The following is a 20,546-nucleotide window of genomic DNA, read 5'->3' on the forward strand; positions in this document are numbered from 1 at the left end:
TGGCGGCTCTTGGTAGTCCTCCCACGTGGGATGGCGTACCGACGTCTATGGCTGTCTGAAGACTTTCCAAGCTTTCCAAGACCGGCCGGTCCCCGTGCTAGTCTGTCACGGCCAGGGGATCGTACCGCTGCCGCACGACGTTATCCACCCTGATCTGGCACGCGATCGAGCACGGTTTCAGCTTAATCGATCACGTGCACCGGCTCACGACTCGACGGCATTCCCAAGGCCAGAAGTCCGCAGCGGTAAGGGCAGGCGGTACGAACCCTAACGTCCCAATGTCGTCAGAGTCGCGCTTCTAGACAAGAATATTACTGCATTTTAAGTACTCGTTGCCAGCCGTGTTTTGTCCGAAGCCTGTAAGCGCCCGCCCAGCGCCGTCAGCGTAGCCTCACCTTGGTTCGCTTTCCCGCCGTTGACGAGGGAGGCTGACGATGGTGGAGGAAGGGTTCGAAGCTGGCGGACACTCCCAGCCGACAATAGGGGAAAGGAAGAAGAAGAAGTAGGAGAAGGAAAAACAGGAGAGAAAAAAAATAACGTCACAGGCATCTACCTAGGTACCTCTTAGGTACCCGCCTGGGGCACACAGGGCATTGCTGACTGTATCTATATGCATAGAACTAGATCGGGGATTTCGTGACATCTCTTATACTACTTGTAGGCACCTGTACAGCTGACACCCACGCATACTGCCGACAGCCACATAAGCACTATAGAACGCCCAAGAAATCGACCTGCATCTTCTCGACGCATCAGGGGGCTGCTAGCTTGGTATGCCTACCGTATGGACCATAGCCTCTTATCTCGGGTACCTAGTAGGTACCTACCTAGGTAATCAAGCCACCTCTTCCACAAGGTACTACACTATAAAAGCTGTAGACATTTTTCTACACCCTTACGCCACGGGGGAAATCAAAACCGAACCCTGAGCGCATTGAGGCACCTGGAAATCGGACCGTAGGAATCCCCATAGGAGACTACGCGGCACAATCTCCTCAGCAGGTTCTAGGGGAGTTGTGTAAACTGTCTCCTCCTTATTTACACACCATACAGATGCTGTAGGAACGTGTCCCAGGAAATTAGCTGCCTCTTGCGCATTGATACCTAGCTTGGATAATTTGGCAAATCGACAGGAACCAGCTCAAGTGCTATCAGCCTCGATGCTTTGGCCGTCGCGGGATGGGCACGACTAGAGGCAGCCCGGCCTCGTTGAAGGTGACTCGCTGTCCTCAGTTAACATCGCATCGGGCTAGGGAAGCGAAACAACGAAGTGCCCTGAAATACCCAGCCAACTTCTGTGGCGCTACGAGCGGCTGCCGGTAGCAGAGCCTGACTGGCTGAAATTTCCTGATGCGGTCACGATTCGGACAACACCGAATTCGCACCGTTTCCTTTCCCCTTACCATTGCGGCCTTTCCCCTCACTATCTACCCGCCATCGCACAACGCACCTTGCTCGACGGGTAGCCTACCGACCGCAGGCAATGGCGGTGGGAGAGCGTAGAAGCGCGAGCGGGCGGACGCCTTTCGGTCTGAGCGTGGCTGCAGCAGCGCCGGATCGGTGGCCAAGGGGAGGCAGTCGAGGCGTCCTCCGTCTCTGACGTGGCGGACGCCTCTCCTCAGAGCCGAGCCGCCGTCAAGCTCACCGAGCGAGCCGACGCAGGCGCCTCCAGGGACGGCGGGCAGTGTGCCCCCCCCCGCAAGGCGCCGACTTCGGCGTCCTCAGACCCTCGGCTGCCAGGGAAATGGGGGCCGCCGCGACGAGGAAGGACAGGTACAGCCTCGCGGCAGATCGAGCGGCACGTACGCTAGGACACGCCCCTTTGCGGCTGCGCGCAGCGCCGTCTAGCGGGCGTTCTACTCGGAGTCTGGGAAGGACCGGCTAGCCGCAGGACCCTGCGCCCATCGGTAGCCGTGTCGCGCGGGAAGCTATACCTACCGGCCCGCATCTCCAAGTGCAAACGCAGCATAGGCTTCTGACCAGGCAGCTTGCCCCCCTCCTGTCTTCACCGGGTCCGTCATCAGCCCGTTCGTCTCGGCAATCTCATGCGATCACGCGGTTCCTCCTCCCCACTGAAGGCGGGTATTGCGACGCCGAGGTCGCCGCTGGCTCTACCCACAGCGGAAACTCTGCTGCCGCCTTCCGCTTCCGCAGGCGCCGCCGTATCAGGAATATCAGCGCCGCCGCGATCACCACCGCCCCTGTCGCGCACGAGGGTGCGGTTAGCGTGCGCGTAGATGATCGGGGGAGGTCTAGCTTCGCGCCGAGGCAGCCTCACCGAGCACGCCGAAGGCTACAGCTCTATCTCGAGCCGTGTTTGGCCCGCCCAACCCTCCTAACTGTGCCGGTAGAGGCTCTTGGTCGCTGGCCGGGCCCCCTCCGAGGTGCTCTGACTGGGCGGGCTCGTGCTCGTAGGGACTGTGGGTGCGTAGCGCCGGATCCGCAACAGGCACGCTGGTGCTGGCGAGAACGTGGCGGCGCGAGTAAGACCTACGCTCTGGAGGGCGGCGGACAGAGGGTGGTAGGTTTTGAAGGCGTTAAGTATCCGAGAGGCGGGCGCCCGTGGTTAGGGGGCCGGGCGACTCTGGAGCTGGCCGTATCGCGAAGTGGCAGGGCAGTCATACTGTGACGAGGGCGAAGAGATTGCTATTACCATGGTGTTGTATAGGACATCCCGATGGGACGGGGTGTACAGTCACAAGCATCTCGCCCGCCACTCGCGCTAGTCACACACCCGCCCCATACACTGTCCGTTTTCTCATATACCGCGCAGATATTCCCCAGACGCGAAGTGTTCTCGTCTCTTCTTTGGTTCGTCGTGCCTACCGGACTCCTACCCCACCCCTCCGCTCCGGCAAGCTCTCCAACCTTCAGATGCAAACGTCGCCCCGGGTCTTGGGCGCGGGCATTCGGCGTAAAGATCTATCGACGAGGCGGCGAGGAGAGAGCGAATGCTTCCGAGAAGCGATGCCAACCCGGCCGTCTATAACCGCCGAGACAGAGCCCCTAAAAGCATGCCTTCCTCCCCCTCGCGCCGAAACCCCCGCGCGAACCCCCGTCTCGGTGCTGAGGGCAAGCGCTCTCCCCCGCCTCATCATCCGATGGACGAGTAAGTGACGCGGACTCTCTACGCTGGTATGGGCAGGCGGGTAGACATGCAACGGCCTAGTCGACAGAAGGTATATCACATCTTACGCCCGACCGGTAGACAGCTCACGCGCAGCGTGTTGGAAACAAGAAAAGTCAAGACGACGACGCCCTGCTCGTCGAGTCTAAGTAAAGACGTCCGGACTTCGTGAGCTATAAGCTCTCATTGAACCAAACAAGATCTCTTTTCTCTCTAAACTGACCCGGTGCGAGGGGAAAGAGTGTGAGAACGGCGAGAGGATTCATGTTAACGGCATGACGCTCCCCCCTCGTACTTCGCCCTCCCGCACCCCGCTCGCGAAGCTGGTGGTATCTATAGTATATAATATATATCATGCCGCGTAATGAGAAATAGAAATACAAATCCTGGTGAATGCCGCCGTTGCTATTTGGCATTGCTAATCTGCCGACCTGCTGCCTCGAGAACCGAAGTCGTGAACCAAAAAAAAGGACGAGACCTTGTGCCCCTCTTATTTACCGCCTGGCTTTCTTGTTGGTGTTGCAAACTTGCTGAGCCCGGGTGTTAGTAACGCGTGTTTCTCAAGGCTTCCAAGGGTGCCCTATTTCCTACTTCCGAAGAAACAGACCAAAGAGGGGAGGGGAGGGGGGAGGGGATGGGAAGAAAGAGGACCTACCGAACGTCGCTGGGCGAAATCGGCGTAGAAGCTGTTCCACAGATCCCGAGAGGCGCAGTTCTCCTGGCCGTTCTTCGTCTCGCACTTTGGCTGCTTGTCCTGGCGCATCGACTCGGACATCGGGATCCAGGGCTTAGGCACGGGCCAGTCCGAGAAGTGCAGGAATTTGGCCTCGTTGAAGATGGCAACGGGGTCCCACTCCTCGCGGTCGGTGCCGAGGTAGTTGCGGTGGTCGTCGCCGCGGAACTCCCCCGTCAGCAGGTCATAAGGGCGGTGCGGCAGGATCATGGCGCTGTCCTCGTACAGCTGATTGACAATCTCCATGTCGTAGTCGTTACTACCGGCAGACTCAATCTTCTTCATGATGCGGTCAAACTCGACAGCGCTCGGCTGCACCAGCATCAGCTGCGAGGACAAGATCTTATCTTTGGGGAAGAGCCAGTAGGCGCGGGGCATGGCCACCGGGCAAGACGGCATGAGGAACAGCTCGTCCATCGTCTGGAGGATGGTGGCATCGGAGTCGACGTTCAGGACGCGGGCGTACTGGGTCTGGTTGAAGGCGAGAAGCTTGGTGAAGGATTCGGCCCAGGTAGCTGAAAACAAGGGAGCGGGTCAGAGGACGATGACGGATAAGGAGTACGCGACGCGGACGCGAGACGGAAGGGGCATCTTACAATCGCCGCCGGGCCTCCGCTGAACGGAGACGGGCACCAGCTTGACCCCGTACTGGTCGCGGGCCTTGGCGAGCAGCTTGGCCTCTTCGGTCGAGGGCTGAGTCTCGGCCGGGTCCATCATCTTCTCGGGGTACATCATGACGCGGTCGGCCTTGCTGCCGAGGCGGAACAGGGTCTCGAAGATCATGACAGAGTTACAGAGGTAGGCGGCGTTGGTGACATATTGGGTATAGGCATATCGCGACCAGTCGACCTGGGAATCTTGGAAGGGGGGCACGACGGCGGGAGGGCAATCCGAGTGCGAGTTGACGGGGGCGGCGGTCCCGCCTCGCAGGGTATCCATGGAGGGGAGACGGTCGTAATTGTGGAAGGCGAGGAGGAAGAGACCGAGGATAGCGAAGGCGGAGAGAGCATAGCGGACCCGCTTCGACATGAGGATCTGGCCGATGCTCGGCTTGAGGTGGGAGGAGGAGGAGTCGACGGTGGAGCTCGTTGCGGTGCTTTGTTCGCCGTTCTGGACGGGGCTGTAGCCACGGAGGGAGGACCAGGCGGAAGACCACGAAGAGCCCCAGAGCGGAGCCATGGCTGCTAGCTACCTATATAGCTCGGCTACAGCTCACTCTAGCTGCTGCTGCTGCTGCTTGCGAGAGTTTTGAGGTTCGCCGTAAAAGCGAAGTTGGATCGGTAAGGAGGGAGGGAGGGCGAGCGTAGAGAGGGAGGGAAGGAAGGGGTAGCAGGGAGGGGGGGGGGGGGGTGTTGCAATCAATACCGGCCGCTAAACGGTGAAACAGCAGACATCGGAAGCGGGAGGCTCGGGAGAGATAGCAGGATGTTGGCGACTCTGGCGCGTGCGAGGGCGCGATGGGATCTCTGCACGACGTACGGCTACGCTGTAGGTATTTGCAACCGTCGCTGGTTTGAGGTGGTAGGTGGTGAGGAGGATTCACCCACCACGGCTATAGAAGTAGAGGGCAGAGGCAAAGGAGAGAAATAGAGGCGCCTAGGCAGGTAAGAATAATGGACGCGTGTAATTGCCAGGTTTTGCTGCTGCGGAAGGGAGCCATGGATGGCGATGTGGCTTGGATAGGTGGGTTAAGCGCCCTTGTAGGTAGGTACCTCTGTCGGTACCTGGGCATGCAGACTGCGCAGGCGGCGATTGCATGTACTCGCACATCTATCAATAGGTACCGCCCCCCCCCTACGAACTCCGGGCAGGAAATGCAGAGACGGAAGCGAGGGGCAGAGAGGGAGTGGATTCGCAGAGGTCTCCGTACTGGCTACCCACATACCTACAAGGAGTCGATATTACGACGACGTTAGGCACCTAGGTATATAAGTAGTGCCCACATAGGACGGGATCATCAAGGATAGAGGTAGGTAGATTGGGTGGTTGTCTTGGTATCGAGCTCCCAAGTAGCCCGGGTGCGGCCCTTGAATCTTCCCCGCAGCCTACCTACCTCGCCTAGGTCGGTACCTAAACGTGCCTACATACAGGTACCTACCTAGATAGGCACCTACCTGTATGTACGCGGCGTAGGGATGTACTGCTGCCCACGTGGAGGTACCTCCCGGCGGGAACCGATAGGCAGTCCAAAAACTTTAGGGACTGGTAATACCTACGTCGAGATGAGGCGCCTCCCTCCGATCCGTCCCACGCCTCCCGTCTTCCCTTACGCAATACCTGCAACATCGATCGATGTAAGGAGGTAGGTACCCGGGGTACCTGTTGGGTTGAAAAAAATCGAGGCAGGCTGTTGAAAACCCCGTCTCGCGAACAGCTTCATCACGATGCCAACCTCATCCCCTCCTACCCACCCCCAATCAACCACAATCTCGCGTGGCCTGCGTTGCTCTTTGGGGTCCTTTTTTTTCTCTCGTCCGGGTCGTCGTCACTGGCCCGAGATAATTCACCAATACCTCACACCAATACAACTACTCTACCAATGACACCAATGCCTACTATATTACGCCCAAGTTTCACCCCTTCGAAGGATCCGTCCCGTCTTAGTCGGGCGCAATGCGCTCGATCCTAGATACGCGACCATCGCGCACCCTCCTTGCCTGTCTCCCGCGACCGCGCTCTCCCCGGACCTCACCACTTGAAACCCGCATCCGTCTCGCCAGAGTCAGCTCGTCTACGCACTCGCCCACTTCCTCTCCGTCATCTAGCCCCGCTTAGAGCCAGGCCCGTCCCGTTGGGCGTACTCCCCGAGTTCCCCCGTGGCTCGATGTGAGAATAGATATCGTTGTGAGGCACTGCATAGGATGCAATGCGGCAATCCACACCCCTGCATACAGCCATACTCTAGGTATGTATGAACATACTACCTACGGAGTGCGTTGACATGCACATATGCGTATGTTTACACGTACTCGTATGCATACAGGCAGGACCCGTACCCCAGGAAGACCGGTGTGGTGACGATGATTACCTGGTTATTTCTATAGGAATCCGCCTGGCTAAGCCCTATTCGGTTCGATTATGTTCGGCCCCCAAACCCCGGGCCAAACTTCAACCCAAGTCCAGCCCGTCGCGAGCAAGCCGGCCCCGAAACTATTGCAGACAAGCATTAGCAAGCGACTACGGCGCGTATTGGTTGCTGCCGACCCAGCCGTCCCCGATTTCCTTGTTGATCCCCCCTAGGTTGCGGAACTGCTGGTATAGTAGTGCCTACATTATGTGCTACATACCGATCTTGGTGTAGCTGGTGGCTCGAGATCATCGATAACAACGATCCGGCTCAGCCTCGAGGACTAGAGGGGAGTTGCAGGCTTTGAAGACGAGGACGGCGGCCCCCTGCGCGATGCTTAATTTGCTCCTGGCCATGGCAGAGCAGGCAAGGGGCGCAGCTGACTGGTCGGCAGTCCTTCGTCGAGCTCTGCAGCGAGAAGCTGATTGAAAGTCTTATCCGAGTCGGGTCTAGGGTTGCCAGCATGCAAATCCTTCTACCAGCCCGTGGAGCCATCGCCATATACACGCAGACAAGCGTGTCTTGCGATCCACAAGCCTCGTCTCCTATCATAGTATGAGATCTTCAGACTCTCCCCTTGGCGTGCCTACACGGTTGGATACGTATCGAGATACTCATAGACAGGCAGGGTATTGTCTGTCCGTGTATATACATATGTATGCACATACGTGCTCTCTGTCGATGTACCTGTACGAGACGACGCGGGCCCCCTTCCTCGTCGTGCCCCGTTTCGTCGGCGGCGGTCTTATGGGTGGGCCTTCGTCCTCTCCCATCTCTCTTCTGTGCTCGCATTCCCTCTTTTCCCTCGTGGCAACTCCTTTCTCTCGTTTCTTCTCCTCTCTACCGTGGCATCGTGCTGCCCCCTCGTTCCGAGCCGCATATTTGTGCGCCACTGGCTCTGCACCACCGCGTGCCCATAATCATGGCGGCTTCTCTCTCGCTACCACTTTCTCTTCTTTCCTATCTACTCGTCTTGAGTCCCGTCTACGCGGCCACCGCGCCGGTTGCTGCGACATGGTCCGACTCGACATTTGGACCGGACGGCCCCTGGCCGGCTATCGAGGTCACCCTAGGCAGCAGCCAGAGGATAGCCATGTATCCGGGGCGGGAATTCCAGAGCTTCCTTCTTACCAGCAACTACTGCAGCTATAACTCGTCACTCCCTTGCTACACTACCCAAGCAGGGCTATACAACGAAGACCGGTCGGGATCATCAGCTTCCATCCAGTGGCAGCCAGGTTCGGATTTTATGTTTGGCGTGCCTATCAAGGGCGACAAGGCGACGTCGTGGGTAGACAGCGTGCTCTTCGGCGACCAAACCATCGAAAGCGCTTCTCTGGCCTTGGTCGGCAAGTCCTTCATGGAGTATCCAGATGGCACATGGTATCCGCTCACTGTGGGTTGCTTGGGGATCGGGGCACCCGAGACCGTCAACCAATCCTTCTCGAACGGTGCCGAGCCGTCGACCAACGCCAGTCTTCTACCTGGATACCTGTGGGAAAACGGCCAGACGGCGTCAAACTCGTTTGGCATGCACATCGGCTCGGCGAACCCCCGAATGCCGGGTTCGTTCTATTTCGGAGGCTACGATCAGAACCGCATTGTTGGGGAGATCCTGAGCTACAAAGATGACTACACGAACCAGATACCCTTGAAGGACATTGGAATCAGGGTTGTGAACGGTTCCTCGCCGTGGGAATTCGAGTCTTTGGGTGGCCTCCTGGCTTCGGGGAACTCGTCGATTAATTCGGGCGGCCTCCAAGTATCCGTTGATGGCTGCTCGCCTTACCTGTCGCTGCCTAGATCCACCTGCGATGCCATCGCTGCGCGTTTGCCGGTGACGTTCAACGAACGGCTAGGTCTCTATTTCTGGAATACGCAAGATCCGAAGTACACGCAAATAGTCACCTCGGCCTCAGCCCTTGAGTTTGTCTTCCTTGGCGTTTCTAACACGAGGAATGTGACGATATCGGTCCCCTTTCTGCACTTAAATCTTACCCTGTCGGCGCCACTAGTCGAGGAACCCACGCCGTATTTTCCCTGCTACGCAGGGCCGGCCCCCGCATACACCCTCGGGCGCGCGTTTTTGCAGGACGCATTTGTCGGTGCGGATTGGGGCTCTAGGTCGTGGTGGCTCGCGCAGGCACCCGGACCGAACATCCCACCTGCGTCCGTCGTTGAGCTCATGCAAGGGGATTCGCTCAAAGCTAGCGAAAATGACTGGCAGGCGTCGTGGTCCGGCTTCTGGACGGCGCTCCCCCCCTCTGCGACTAGCGCAGCAGGCAGTAGTCCGAGCAGATCGATAGACGCAGAACCCGCCCCTCCGTCGGGTGGTCTCACGAAGGAGGCTCAGATCGGTGTCGGGGTAGGTGTCGGTGTCGTAGGCTTAGGCATCATCGGCGCTCTTATCTTTTTCTTCTTACGCCGCCGCAAGTCAAAAACGGAAGAGAACGGAGTAGCGCCGAACGCAGCATATCCTGCCCCTGACAGACAAGAGCAGGGATATTACGTTCCTGTCAAGAACCACAACTCTTTGGAAATAACGGATATGCCTTCGATCGCTTCAGGAAACCCCTCGAGTATGATGTTCAACCAGTATGGCCAGCCTTATCCCCCTCAACCGTACCCCCAAACGTTCCCTCAACCTTACGGCCAACCATACGGCCAGCCATACGGTCAACCATATACTAGTGAGCTGTCAGGCGTCAGCAAGACAACACCGACGGAGCTGCCCGGGTCGACGTACGAACCACAACTGCTGGACGGAACTCAGGTGGTCAACCACACGCCCTCCCCTCCGAGTCAAGCGTCGCCGCATTCACTACATCCGTCGAACCACGATACCGATCAGCCGCCACCGCGCGAGTAATGTGGCTCAGTGATAGCACGCGACTCCGATTTCGTTCTAGCTGGCGTTACGGACACGGGAGGAGCGGAGGAGCAAAAAGGAATGAAAAGTGCCCTCGGAGGAGTTACTGAATAGCATAGTAACTGCTCCAATTCTTGCCTACCTTATTGTCTCCTTGAAAACCTCGGGTTTCTTTTTTTTCGTTGGATACTCTATCAACTGTTCGAAGGGTTCTTTATTATTCTGCGAGGCCACACGCGATTTATGCATAGTAGATGCATGTAAAATTTCAGGATGACAGGGGAGATGGGAGGACTCCGCGTCAGCAAGGCCATACACATCACACGACGTAAAGAGGGGGAGTGAAAGGGGGGGCAAAGAGAAAGGGATACACATTTTGTATAGGGATTGATACCATCTAGGCGGACATAGGGACGGAGGCGCGGAACAAAGGGGAGGATTCTCGCATCATTTGAGGTATCGGGGAATATACGACGGGATCCTGCTTAGTGATTAATGGGAGCTACCTAGATCTTGATTTTCCCTCAGCCCTACCTCCTTCCCCGGTCGAGGTAGGGAAGGGTACTATAGTGGACTCTAGATTATACAGAAAGAGAAAAGAAATGAGCGGAAAGAGAAGAAAGTTAAACGGACAGGAAGGAAAGGTGGCCACCAGCATCGCCGTAACCCTATTGTCTCTTCACAGTGTCGCTATATTGAGTCACTAGATCGGCTAACCATGCAATTCCGTGAGTTTTACTTTCATCCAGCGGCGCCACGCTGGGCGTACACACCCTCGTCGCGCCACAGCATCATAACGACCATTGCCGTCTCCCCCCCCCCCCCCCCCCTGCCCCCCATCCTCGGTGTATATCCCTATTTGCTCACTTTTCTCCCTCGACACTTGCATACATACCTGAAACACGGGTCAGCCTGGGGTTGTATTATACTGCTGTATGACGTCCGGGACGCTCCGCGAGGGAAGAAGGAAAAAACTCGCCCAAAACAACCCGCGAAGACAGAAGGGAAGAAAACGAATTAAGCGTGGTCGCCAAGGACTAAGCGAGCCAGAGGCAAATGCTACGGAACACCGTGAGATGCATGCACAACCACCCTGGTCTGGGCATACTGTAGGTAGATGGACGCTGCGGGCATGTACCTACATACCATAGGTACTACCTAACGGAGTAGCATTAGCGTGGTAAGCGACAGAAGGGGGCTAGCGGACTTCGCGTACCCAAGCCCCCGGATGCGGGCGAGGCGGTGGTGGGGGGTGGTACGAGGAGAGGCGCCAGATCCTGGAGGACAGGGGAAGGGGAGCTCAGCGCGCTTATTGTTGTGATGCCGGGAAAAATCGAGTAGGCCAGTATTTGCCTGCCTACCTACGCCGGTATGTAGGCACATAATTGGGAGCAGCAAAAAGTCCCGTACATGCACATAGCGGTGACGATAGGACCGGCCTGGGTGGCGGCGGAAGCGACCCCGTCGAATGTGGGCGCCGCCGCCGGAGATCGTTGCACTATACAGAATATGTGTAACGGATGTGCTAGAAAATTGAGGGCGCGTTACGGAGCATGAATGACGAGTCAGTCGATCTGGTGTTGCACTATCGAGTTCGCGACGATGGAATATAGGTGAGCCACGGTTGATACGGATAGATGAATGTACAGTACATGGGCGCAATGTACGGGGATTAGTGCGAGCTGGTGTGCTGGGGGGGGAGGGTGTGCGCTAGGCAGACACACCTTGCCTTGTATCCTTGTGTATACATAACAGGGGCGGGCTTGGGATTCCCCAGGCAACCACCCATTGGCGTATAGGCAAGCCTGTGCCGGCGGAGAGGCGCCACCGGGTGAGCCTGGAGAATCTAGCCTCTATTATAGACGGTGTGGCGGCGGCTATGTAGAGGAGGGTACAAATTCGGAATAAAGTAAACTGAGACAATGCTGTAAGAAAGGAGAGAAGGTAAGCTTTTAAATGGCTCTTTTACGCGGCATATATTTTTGTCATACCAAGGCCTTCATCATCTCCCCGCGACCTACCTGGTAAGTACCTCCCAAGGTAGGTACCTGGTAGGTACCTCCTCCTGGCAGCTCCATCTAGCTACACACATGATATAAGGAACCTCAAGAAGCATGCACCTCCGCACGTAGGTATGCAGCGTCTTCAAGTGACTTGCTTTTTTTTTTTTTTTAAAAAAAAAAGACGTCCCATGTACCGGGTAATGGGGATGTTAATTCGGGCTTTTGTAGTAGGTATGGTTGGAGGTACGGAGCGCAATAGCAGCGGTGCGATAAGCGCCCGCTTCCGGCGTCTAATCGGTGTCGCCGGCAAATGGGTGCGGACACACAGGCAAATCGCCGAGACGACGCCGAGACGGGCAATTAATATACATCCATCGCGTCTGCCTGAATATACCTACCTCTAGACCTTAGGCACCAATGTGCATGTAGAGGATCTGGCGTCAGCACGCCGAGTGCGGTATAGGCGCATATGGTATATGTGCATATACCTAGGTACTTAGGGGTGATGAACCCGCGACCCGACTCGATCACGGACGCGGTTCCGGTTGCTGACGCCAGCCGCGTCGTCGAGAGGCGACGATCCTCATGTCCCCCTCGCCAACTTTGAGCTGCTTTCGATGTCGACGTCGAATCTCTGCGAATCCCTACCTACCTGCAAGGAGTGGAACTTAGCTTAGCATACTAGGTACATCAAAGGCTCTCTTCGGAGCTCGGGGGGATAGATATTAGAGGTAGGTAGGTAATAGTTACGACATCGAGCTTTTTCCATCGTCCAAGGTCCTTCGTATTGCCGTGTGCTAGAGGTAGATACTAGCGCCTCTCGGAACAACGGACAAGGCCTTCGGAACGATACCCACCTGCGATACCCAAGCTCTATTACGCAACAATCCCGTGGCATACGATGCCGGCGAAGACAGGACTGCCTCGAGGTCGGCGACCAAGAGGCCTTTCGACTACCACTTATTACTAAGCACCTACCTAACCTAACTTACTAAGTACCTAGGCAGGTAGGCACGTACGGAACGCCCTCAGGTAGGTAGGTAGGTACGTCGTCATTGCGTAGAAGTACCTACCTTACTGGTTGGCTGCCGTGGCGCGCACCCGCCCAAGGTACCTAAGGCAAGCGTGAGTCGGGGCGGAAAGAGGGACTCGAGAAGAGGGGAGGAGGTGAAGGGGGCAGCCATGACGTAGGCACAGCGTTGGAGGAAGGGCTACCTCTGCCTACCTATTTATCCGCTCCACCGAACACCACCACCACCACTTTGACCTTTCCCACCCACGAAAACCACGCTCTCTACTCATCCTGTTTCTCCACCAAAGCCCGTCGACCTACTTGATCTCCACGCCCGCTGGGGCTGGTTCATTTCCTGCTGTACCCACCAAGCCATTCCCCGGTCGATACGGCAGGCCGTCACGCTCGCTGTAATATCTGTTTCCGCCAGCCAGGCAACGTCGGTAAGTAGGCAATAGGCATTTTGCCCCGTTTCCCGCTTACGAAGTCCAGGGCTCCGCCGGACACTTAAGTCCGCGGTGGTGGTAGAGATGTTGGCTCGCACGAGCGTTACGGAGCCTTCGCTATCAACGGCTGTATCCATCGTGGCCCGGCCCGACATGGCGGCGCCGCAGCCGTCGTTTCCCGAGCTCCGGCGTCGACTTAAGCTTATATCGAGCGGCCGGAGTCGCAGGACACGCCACGTCCTTGGACTTTCTTACGTCTGGGGCTGCCTCACCTTGATATACCATCAGGAGGTTATCGGCTAACGGCACCATAACATAAAACATCGACCCGCCACGTTTACCTCATAGACTCAACACATCGGTAGCCAGTCTGGTCTCGGGGCTAATTCGAGGTGAGAACAAAATGGACCGAGTCCATGCCACCAGTTATCAGCTTTCCGTGGCCTAGGATAGAAGCTAGCACTCATGATGACTCTCTATTCATCCGTGGGCGGAGTAGTCCACGGATCTCTTCCCACAACAGGCGAGATCCTGAAGGAGAGAACACCACAGACTGCTTATATACCCTCTTTTCAGACTTCATCGGCTCCGTTTTTAGTGGCCGGCTAAGTTGAACGAGAGTCCCTCCTCCCCTCCTCGACTCGTCGTCATGCCGCCATCACCGACACGCTCGACGGCTACGTCGGCGGAATTCCGTCATGAGAACGCCATCGTGCTAGAGATTCGAGCCTCGTCCGTACGCACGCCGATACGCCTATATATTAAGCAGCTTGGTCCGCGAAGAGGACAAAGTGATCTGAACCCATCAAGGCTTCTCTTCCTTCGTAGTGCTCATCGAAACCGGAGCACTTGTATCAAACGGCAGTCGTTCAATATCAAAATCAATAACTCAGCCTACTTACCCCCTCTTTCCGTCGATTCTCAAGATATCCTCTCATATATCACAGTTCCAGGGAAGGAAAAGAGGGAAAAAAAGAAAAACCATGCAGGGAAAGCTGCTCCTCGTGTCCGCCTTCGCGGCCATATTCTCCGTCCCCACCATCGTCGCGTCAGTCGCTCCGCACGTCAGCGTCAAGGACGGTGTTATCGTCGTCGCGCGCCAGGATACGGCGGCGACGGACGCGACCACCGACGTCACCAACACCGCTGCCGACACCGCTGCCGATACCGCCACTGAAACCGCTGCCGATACTGCCACTGAGACTGCCGCAGATACTGCCACCGGTTACCCTACCGACACCGGTGGCACTGATGCCGCCACTGAAACTGCTACGGAAACTGCCACAGAAACTGCCACCGGTTACCCTACCGACACCGGTGGCACTGATACATCGTCGTTGGTTGTATCGCCGACCGACTCGAGCAGCGGCGAACCCACACAGCCGGCTGACTCCTCCGCTCCCGCGACTGACTCTGGCATCGTTGCCCCCACCTCCTCGTGGGGCGAGGGTGGCGTCACTTCAGAGACGGTGGGCCCCACCGCCGGTGCCGGCGACACGGGCGTTGCTGGGACCCCTGCCGGCGACGCGGGTATTGCTGGGACCCCTGCCGGCGAGACAGGCGGCGCCACGGCAACGCCGCTCCCGAGCCCAACAGAGTCGGCCTCGATAAGCCCGCCTGTTGCGACTGGCGATGCGGTTGCTGTCATCGCCGGTATGGCGGGCCCGGCTGCGGGTGTCGCGGCCGCGGCTGGTGTGATGGCGGCGCTGCTGGTGTAGAGAGCAAGGGAATCCCGACTTCGCGAGTGGTTCATTGCTGCGCCGCTCTAGGACGACTAATTGAGAGATCTGCTGAGAGTGAGCTGAGGTGGTGTGGTGGGACGCAAGGCTCTACTCTGGTCTCTCGGGGTACGATAGGGGAGACAGGAACGGCGGGGAGGATGTCATAGAGTGGCGTGGCGGTTGGTATGCTCACTTGGCTCGGAACGGTGGACACATCTCTCGAGTTTCTATTCATTTCTCGCTATAGAACAGGGTGTATCATGGGATTAGAAACGGGGAACTTAATTTTGTAATGTGATATAGTACCTAGTGCATAGGCATATAATAACATTCCTTATTATCAGCATTGTTGGTAGCTTAGGGATACCGACGAGATTAGTGTTACGTATCGTGCACGCTTCTGATCTAAGTGTGAAGTGCGTACGAGTCTCTCATTCCTGGTCGTGTCCTCATTAAGGGAAACTGAATTCGCAATGGTATGTGGTATCATCTCGCCTTTCGTGTCTTTCACCTTCTCTCTTAAAGGTCTCACGATGAGGAGTGTATATACATTGAGAGTTGTTTCGAATTAGATACCTACTATAACTATCTACTTGTTTACGGCCCTGCTGACCGCCTACGAAAAGTCGTGCACGTTAGCACTGCGCACCGCCGCCCCTCTCCTTTTCTTCCATCGGCGCGCGCGTGGACTGATCTCACACAAGAGCTTAAGCTGAACCTAGGTTCGATTCCATCGAGACGATTCGTAGCCCGAATTGGGAACTCGTCGGCTGCCGCGCGTTCTCCTCACTACCTTGCTTGGCGCGGAGGGCACCCCTCTCCCAAGCTCCCCCCCCCCCCTAGATGCGGCCGGACGCCCACTCCGTAGATATCCCGCTGCGGCGGTGGACCTTCCACCGGGAGCTATGCCATGGCCTACCGATAGCGTCCTCGATTTGGAGAGTAGAGTTCGCATTCTCGATGCCGGTGCTGAAGGGGGTGGAGAATAAGTGATGCATACAAGCTAGGCCAAGAGATGGCTGCTACCGTCATCGACAGGCACCGCCCGCGCCCCTCCTAGGTGGCTAGCGCAAGACTGCAGGCTGACCCGGCCTCTCTCGTCCTCGTTAGCCTGCCGGAGTCCTGACCGCACACTTCCCGAGCGCCGATGCCGGGCGACGGGCGGGCAGGTAGCGAGGTTCTGCCCGCGGGACCGCCCCGCAAATCATTACGAGAAAACAAAGCTTCTCCGGCCGCGACGCGAGTCGTGTCCCGAGATTTTTCGACGGCGAGAACGGCACTTCGAGAAGGGCCGACAGGGCGGGAGTTTGCTTCAGCAGGGGGAGGCGGGCAGCAGACGGACGAAGGAGAGGAGAGGGACTGCTGCATCTTCCTCCACACAAGCAAGCAGGCAAAACGTCCAAGGGCCACAAATCGATACAGCATCTACTGCCAGCCGCTCCCAGTAAGCCGGAGCGAGACAGCAGCAGGATATCGCCTTACCTATATTTTATCGACGCGGGAGAGTGAAGGACCGAGCGACGCGATGGTTCTGCTCGCTCTCGCCACGCGACCTCGCAGAAAGCCGAATGTGCTGTGTGCCTGCGCCACTCTCGCGCACGCCTACGCGGAATCGAAACCAACAGGCTATACACACTTACTACCGTTCTACTCTGCGCTCGTTAGATACGCGAGCTCAGAACCCGTGGGGGGAAAAATAAGAAGAGGAGAGGAGAGACCCGCGCCGCATAATAGCTGGCACATCGCCGTCCTGTTCGTTGTCACGACAGGTGCGACGGCTGGTTGATGCGGCCTCCGAGCCTGGCTGGGCGTACACCTGCTCCCCCGAATAGACCCGGATATGATCGAGAGATTCGTCCTGCTCGGCATCGGGCTGACGCTGATCGGGCTCCGGCTCTACGTCCGGGCCCGGGTGGTCGGGTGGCGGGGGCTCTGGGTCGACGACTACATGATGATAGTCGTGGCGGTATGTTCTGAATACCTATATATATATAGCTATATCTCTCTATTTGTCCCTCCCGCCCGCCGTGCTTGCTGACGCCCGACGCCCAAAGATGGTGTACGCCGCGCTCACCGCCGGCTGCTACTTCCTGCTCGTGGTCTACCGCGGCCTCGCCAACAACGGCCTGACGCCCGAGCAGCGCGCCGCGCTCGAGCCCGGCGGGCTCGAGTACGCGCAGCGGTAAGCCGCCGTCGACCCCAGCGACGGGCTCTTGGCCCCGCACCGAGCAGACGCTGACTCTCGCCGCAGGATCGGGGGCTCCAAGGCTACGATATACTGCCGCATCTTGTACACGGTCGTCTGCTGGATGACGAAGGGCGCCATGCTGGCGTTCTGTCTCCGGCTCACGGTAAGTCGCTTCCCGTTCGGTGGCGAGTGTGCGCCTCGCCGCAGGAGTGGGAGACAGTAGGATAACAAATTGCGCCTCTCTCTCTCTCTTTGCCTAGGAACGATTCGGAAAGTACGAAAAGCGCATCCGCGCCGGCTTCGTGATCCTGGTCGTGTCGTGGGTCGCCGACTTCCTCATCACCATGCTCAGCTGCCGGCCGTTCCACGACTACTGGCAGATCTGGCCGGACCCGGGAGGTAAGTAATACCCACCCCCCCCCCCCTCCTCCCCGCCCTCTTTCCGCCGCTCGGAACGAAGCTAACCCGCGGGGCGGGCGCCAGAGATGTGCCAGCCGGCGCTGTCGCCGTACAGCGTGTACGGGACGATGGGGCTGAACGTGGCGACGAGCGCGTACGTGTTCTGGGTGCCGCTGCCGGTACTGTGGATGGCGGGGCTGCAGCTGTGGAAGAAGCTGGGGCTGGTGGTGCTGGTGCTGGGCAACGCGTTCGTGATGGCGATCGCGATCCTGTGCGGCGCGCGCGTCGCCTCCCGCGCCGGCCCGGACGCCTTCGAGGCCGGCGCCTGGGCCCAGCGCGTCGCCTTCGCCGCCGTCCTCACCAGCAACCTGCCCCTGCTCTTCCCCCTCGTCAGCCGCCGCCTCGAGCGCCTCCAGCGCGCCCGCGCCGACGCCGCCCGACGCGCCCACGATCCCCGCCCGAGCCCCGCCAAGCGCCCCCGGCGCGCCTCCTGCGCCGCCGCCGCCGCTGCCGCCCCCAAGATCGACTACGAGAGCATCGGCGAGTCCGCCGCCCGCGGCCGCGGCGCCGCCGACCGCTGCCCGCTGGACGCCGACGACGCCGACGGCATCGCCATGCTGCTCTCCCCCCCGCCCCGGGCGCACGCGCGGGGCCCGCGCAGCATCGAGTGGATGGTCTAAGCAAGAGCGCGGTAGAGAGAGGAATAGACGATACGAGAGGGTGTGGGGATATAGGTAATGTTGGTTGGGGTTAGCACCGGGAATTGTAGACGAGACCCCGGCGGCCAAAAGAGGCCGTATCTGCTACCCCGAGAGAAAAAAAAAAACAAAAGGGGCTAGATTGGGGGGCGTGGCGATGAATTTCCGCAGCTCGCGGGCTGAGCCCCAGAAACTTGGAACTTGGGGAGAGAGGTACCTCACGCTACTAGACTTCGAACGCGGAACCTGCGGGCGAGGATGCATTTCTGTACTGCGGTGTCGTCTGCGTAGGTAGGTAGCCGATGGGAGACAAGAGAAAGGAGGACTATTAGAGAGGAAGAGAGGAACCCGGGCTGCACTTCTATACGCATGGACCCCTTTCCCCCCGTCCACGTCGAGATGCCCCGGCCACCGGCGCCAACCACGCCCCAGACTATTTGCCAGCTATATAGTAGGCTCGTCTCCGACGGGTCGTGCTTTTGAACCCCCTGCCCCATTCCCCGCCTTCTATGTCTCCGTTACGAAAAGGATGACCTTCGTACATAGTTCCAAGTCGAACCCGCGTCGCAGTCTGAGCGGCGCGGGTGAATAGGGGGCCGGGGGCAGCGGGCGGAAGCGCGCGTCTTGTTCTGCCGGGAGCAGCGAGGCGGGCCGGGGAAGAGGAGGAGGAGCCCGCGGTCCGCGGCGCCGGCAAGGACCTGCTGGGCCTGCGCCTCTCACTCAGTAGGGCGTGTGGCAGAAGAAAGCGCCGATGCCGGTGGGGGGCAGGCAGCAGCGCGGGTTCTTGCGCATGCGGGCGCAGATGGCGATGAAGCCCTCGAGCGAGGTCGGGGCCTGGGGCAGGACGTTGCAGTTGCGGTTGTAGACGCCGGTGCTGACCCACGAGCAGCACAGCGCCGTCAGCACGCCGCCGCCGCACGGCACGAACGGGGGGCTGGTGCCGCCGCCGCCGCACTGCGAGCCGTTCCCGCCGCCGCCGCCGCCATCTCGGATCGGGTACACCCCCTTCGTCAGATTGCTGAACCTCCGTCCGCCGCCCAGGACGCTGCCGTGGTTGCGCTGCACCGGGTGGCCCCAGTGCTCGGCTCTGCCGCCGGCGGGAGTGTGCCCGGGGGCGCCGAGCGCCGCGCTCGTCCAGAGGAAGATTCCGACGAGGGCTAGGGCGGCGCTGTATAGCCTCATCTTGGGTAGACACACACCAACATAAATCCTGCTAGCAGTGGCCCTCTTTCGTGCCGAGTACGAGATCAGATGATGGGGGGCGCCCGAAGAAGAATGAGGTGCCCGCCGCGTCTCCGATGAGGTGCTGAGGACAGTGGTCGAGTCTGCTGTCCGTCGAGAGGAAGAGCCAGAGGCTTTATACACGCCTCCTGCCTCCTGTACCCGACACCTCGATCTCGTTCCGTCTTCTTCGAGCGGGGCCGCGCGATCTAGTTACCGAGGTGCGGCACTGAACACGGCGAGACCTGTCCTACCCGCGACGATCGCGTCCCCCAGAGCCGAGTCAAGCTCCACTTCCCGCGTCCACACTAGGCTGCGGGATTTTCAGCAGGTGTAGCCTTCCGTGCTAGGGGGATCTGGACATGGTACCTTGCTCTGAAACTAGTTGTAGCGTTCTCATAAACCAGGGCACCGTTGGACCGCCTGCGTGCTACAGCATCTCGGGAGGTGTCGACACCACGCAGAGAGCGCGACTGAGCGGCAGATGAGAGGAAGAGCTGTATCCCGGTGTGTGATTTGTGCCGATAGACAGACAGCCCAGGTGCCGGCCAGGCGTATCCGGGGAAAGGGCACTGCAACCACACCAAAGGGGGGTTTCCGGGTACGTCTCGATGTTATGCTGAGCTTCCTGTACGTAGCGTTACTTGTTGTCTGGGCCGTAATGCGATGGACACGATAGGGGTGTTGATGAACGCGATGCATTGCAGAAAAGTCTTTTCAAGTGGTAGAGAGCTGGCCGACTAGATCGGAGGGGGAGGGGGGTAGTATTAGATGTCGGTCTCCGGAGCCACTTGGAGATACCGTCCAACGTAGGAGAACCGGCTCTAGGATATACTCACAGAGAGCTCCTTGATTCCGGTGTAGGGGAGAAGAAGAAGGAAGGGAAGGACAGTAGTACCGAGATGTAGCATTCAACTAAGACACCGTCATACTAATCCGACCACGAGACGGTCATACTACGCGAAGCGATCATCGATGCCCAACACCGAAGCGAATGCGAGATGGGGGTCAAAATAATATCGATGACCTTGAGAGTGTTTTCCACCCCCATACTGGCTTCTT

The 20,546-nt window shown here is 58.4% G+C and overlaps 6 protein-coding genes across 6 annotated transcripts; 4 read left to right on the top strand and 2 right to left on the bottom strand.

Moving 5' to 3' along the window:
- Nucleotides 1-3,305: 3,305 nt before the first annotated feature.
- Nucleotides 3,306-5,256, bottom strand: GGS23DRAFT_79822 (glycosyltransferase family 8 protein). Its single transcript, XM_051521293.1, has 3 exons — nucleotides 4,457-5,256; nucleotides 3,783-4,375; nucleotides 3,306-3,657 (listed from the first exon to the last, which is right to left on the bottom strand). Exons 1-3 carry the CDS (start codon nucleotides 5,037-5,039, stop codon nucleotides 3,622-3,624), a joined length of 1,212 nt encoding a protein of 403 aa, XP_051371230.1. The 5' UTR covers nucleotides 5,040-5,256; the 3' UTR covers nucleotides 3,306-3,621.
- A 2,593-nt stretch (nucleotides 5,257-7,849) lies between these two features.
- On the top strand, nucleotides 7,850-9,796 carry GGS23DRAFT_597325 (acid protease; the record flags this gene model as incomplete). Its single annotated transcript, XM_051518604.1, has 1 exon — nucleotides 7,850-9,796. The coding sequence occupies one exon, from the start codon at nucleotides 7,850-7,852 to the stop codon at nucleotides 9,794-9,796; it is 1,947 nt and encodes a 648-aa protein (XP_051371231.1).
- Nucleotides 9,797-13,900: 4,104 nt separating this feature from the next.
- Nucleotides 13,901-14,991, top strand: GGS23DRAFT_80104 (uncharacterized protein). Its single transcript, XM_051521294.1, has one exon. The coding sequence runs from the start codon at nucleotides 14,241-14,243 to the stop codon at nucleotides 14,973-14,975; it is 735 nt and encodes a 244-aa protein (XP_051371232.1). The 5' UTR covers nucleotides 13,901-14,240; the 3' UTR covers nucleotides 14,976-14,991.
- An 842-nt stretch (nucleotides 14,992-15,833) lies between these two features.
- GGS23DRAFT_80157 (uncharacterized protein) lies at nucleotides 15,834-16,946 on the top strand. Its single transcript, XM_051521295.1, has one exon. It carries the CDS (start codon nucleotides 16,126-16,128, stop codon nucleotides 16,762-16,764), a length of 639 nt encoding a protein of 212 aa, XP_051371233.1. The 5' UTR covers nucleotides 15,834-16,125; the 3' UTR covers nucleotides 16,765-16,946.
- On the top strand, nucleotides 16,819-18,245 carry GGS23DRAFT_597327 (uncharacterized protein; the record flags this gene model as incomplete). Its single annotated transcript, XM_051518605.1, has 5 exons — nucleotides 16,819-16,944; nucleotides 17,033-17,160; nucleotides 17,230-17,329; nucleotides 17,427-17,565; nucleotides 17,650-18,245. 5 exons carry the CDS (start codon nucleotides 16,819-16,821, stop codon nucleotides 18,243-18,245), a joined length of 1,089 nt encoding a protein of 362 aa, XP_051371234.1.
- Nucleotides 18,246-18,983: 738 nt separating this feature from the next.
- Nucleotides 18,984-19,445, bottom strand: GGS23DRAFT_597328 (uncharacterized protein; the record flags this gene model as incomplete). The annotated part of the gene is made up of 1 exon (XM_051518606.1): nucleotides 18,984-19,445. The coding sequence occupies one exon, from the start codon at nucleotides 19,443-19,445 to the stop codon at nucleotides 18,984-18,986; it is 462 nt and encodes a 153-aa protein (XP_051371235.1).
- Between the last annotated feature and the right edge of the window lie 1,101 nt (nucleotides 19,446-20,546).

The sequence above is a fragment of the Durotheca rogersii genome, assembly GCF_024521655.1.
Source record: "Durotheca rogersii strain YMJ 92031201 chromosome Unknown GGS23scaffold_12, whole genome shotgun sequence".
Taxonomy (NCBI): domain Eukaryota; kingdom Fungi; phylum Ascomycota; class Sordariomycetes; order Xylariales; family Xylariaceae; genus Durotheca; species Durotheca rogersii.

Bases quoted from the DNA above. Each gene is read 5' to 3' on its own strand.
- GGS23DRAFT_79822 (XM_051521293.1), bottom strand. From the start codon at position 5,039: ATGGCTCCGCTCTGGGGCTCTTCGTGGTCTTCCGCCTGGTCCTCCCTC. The intron at 4,376-4,456 runs GTAAGATGCCCC...CCTTGTTTTCAG, and splicing joins GCGGAGGCCCGGCGGCGATT to CTACCTGGGCCGAATCCTTC. The intron at 3,658-3,782 runs GTAGGTCCTCTT...ACCCGGGCTCAG, and splicing joins ATTTCGCCCAGCGACGTTCG to CAAGTTTGCAACACCAACAA.
- GGS23DRAFT_80104 (XM_051521294.1), top strand. From the start codon at position 14,241: ATGCAGGGAAAGCTGCTCCTCGTGTCCGCCTTCGCGGCCATATTCTCC.
- GGS23DRAFT_80157 (XM_051521295.1), top strand. From the start codon at position 16,126: ATGCCGGGCGACGGGCGGGCAGGTAGCGAGGTTCTGCCCGCGGGACCG.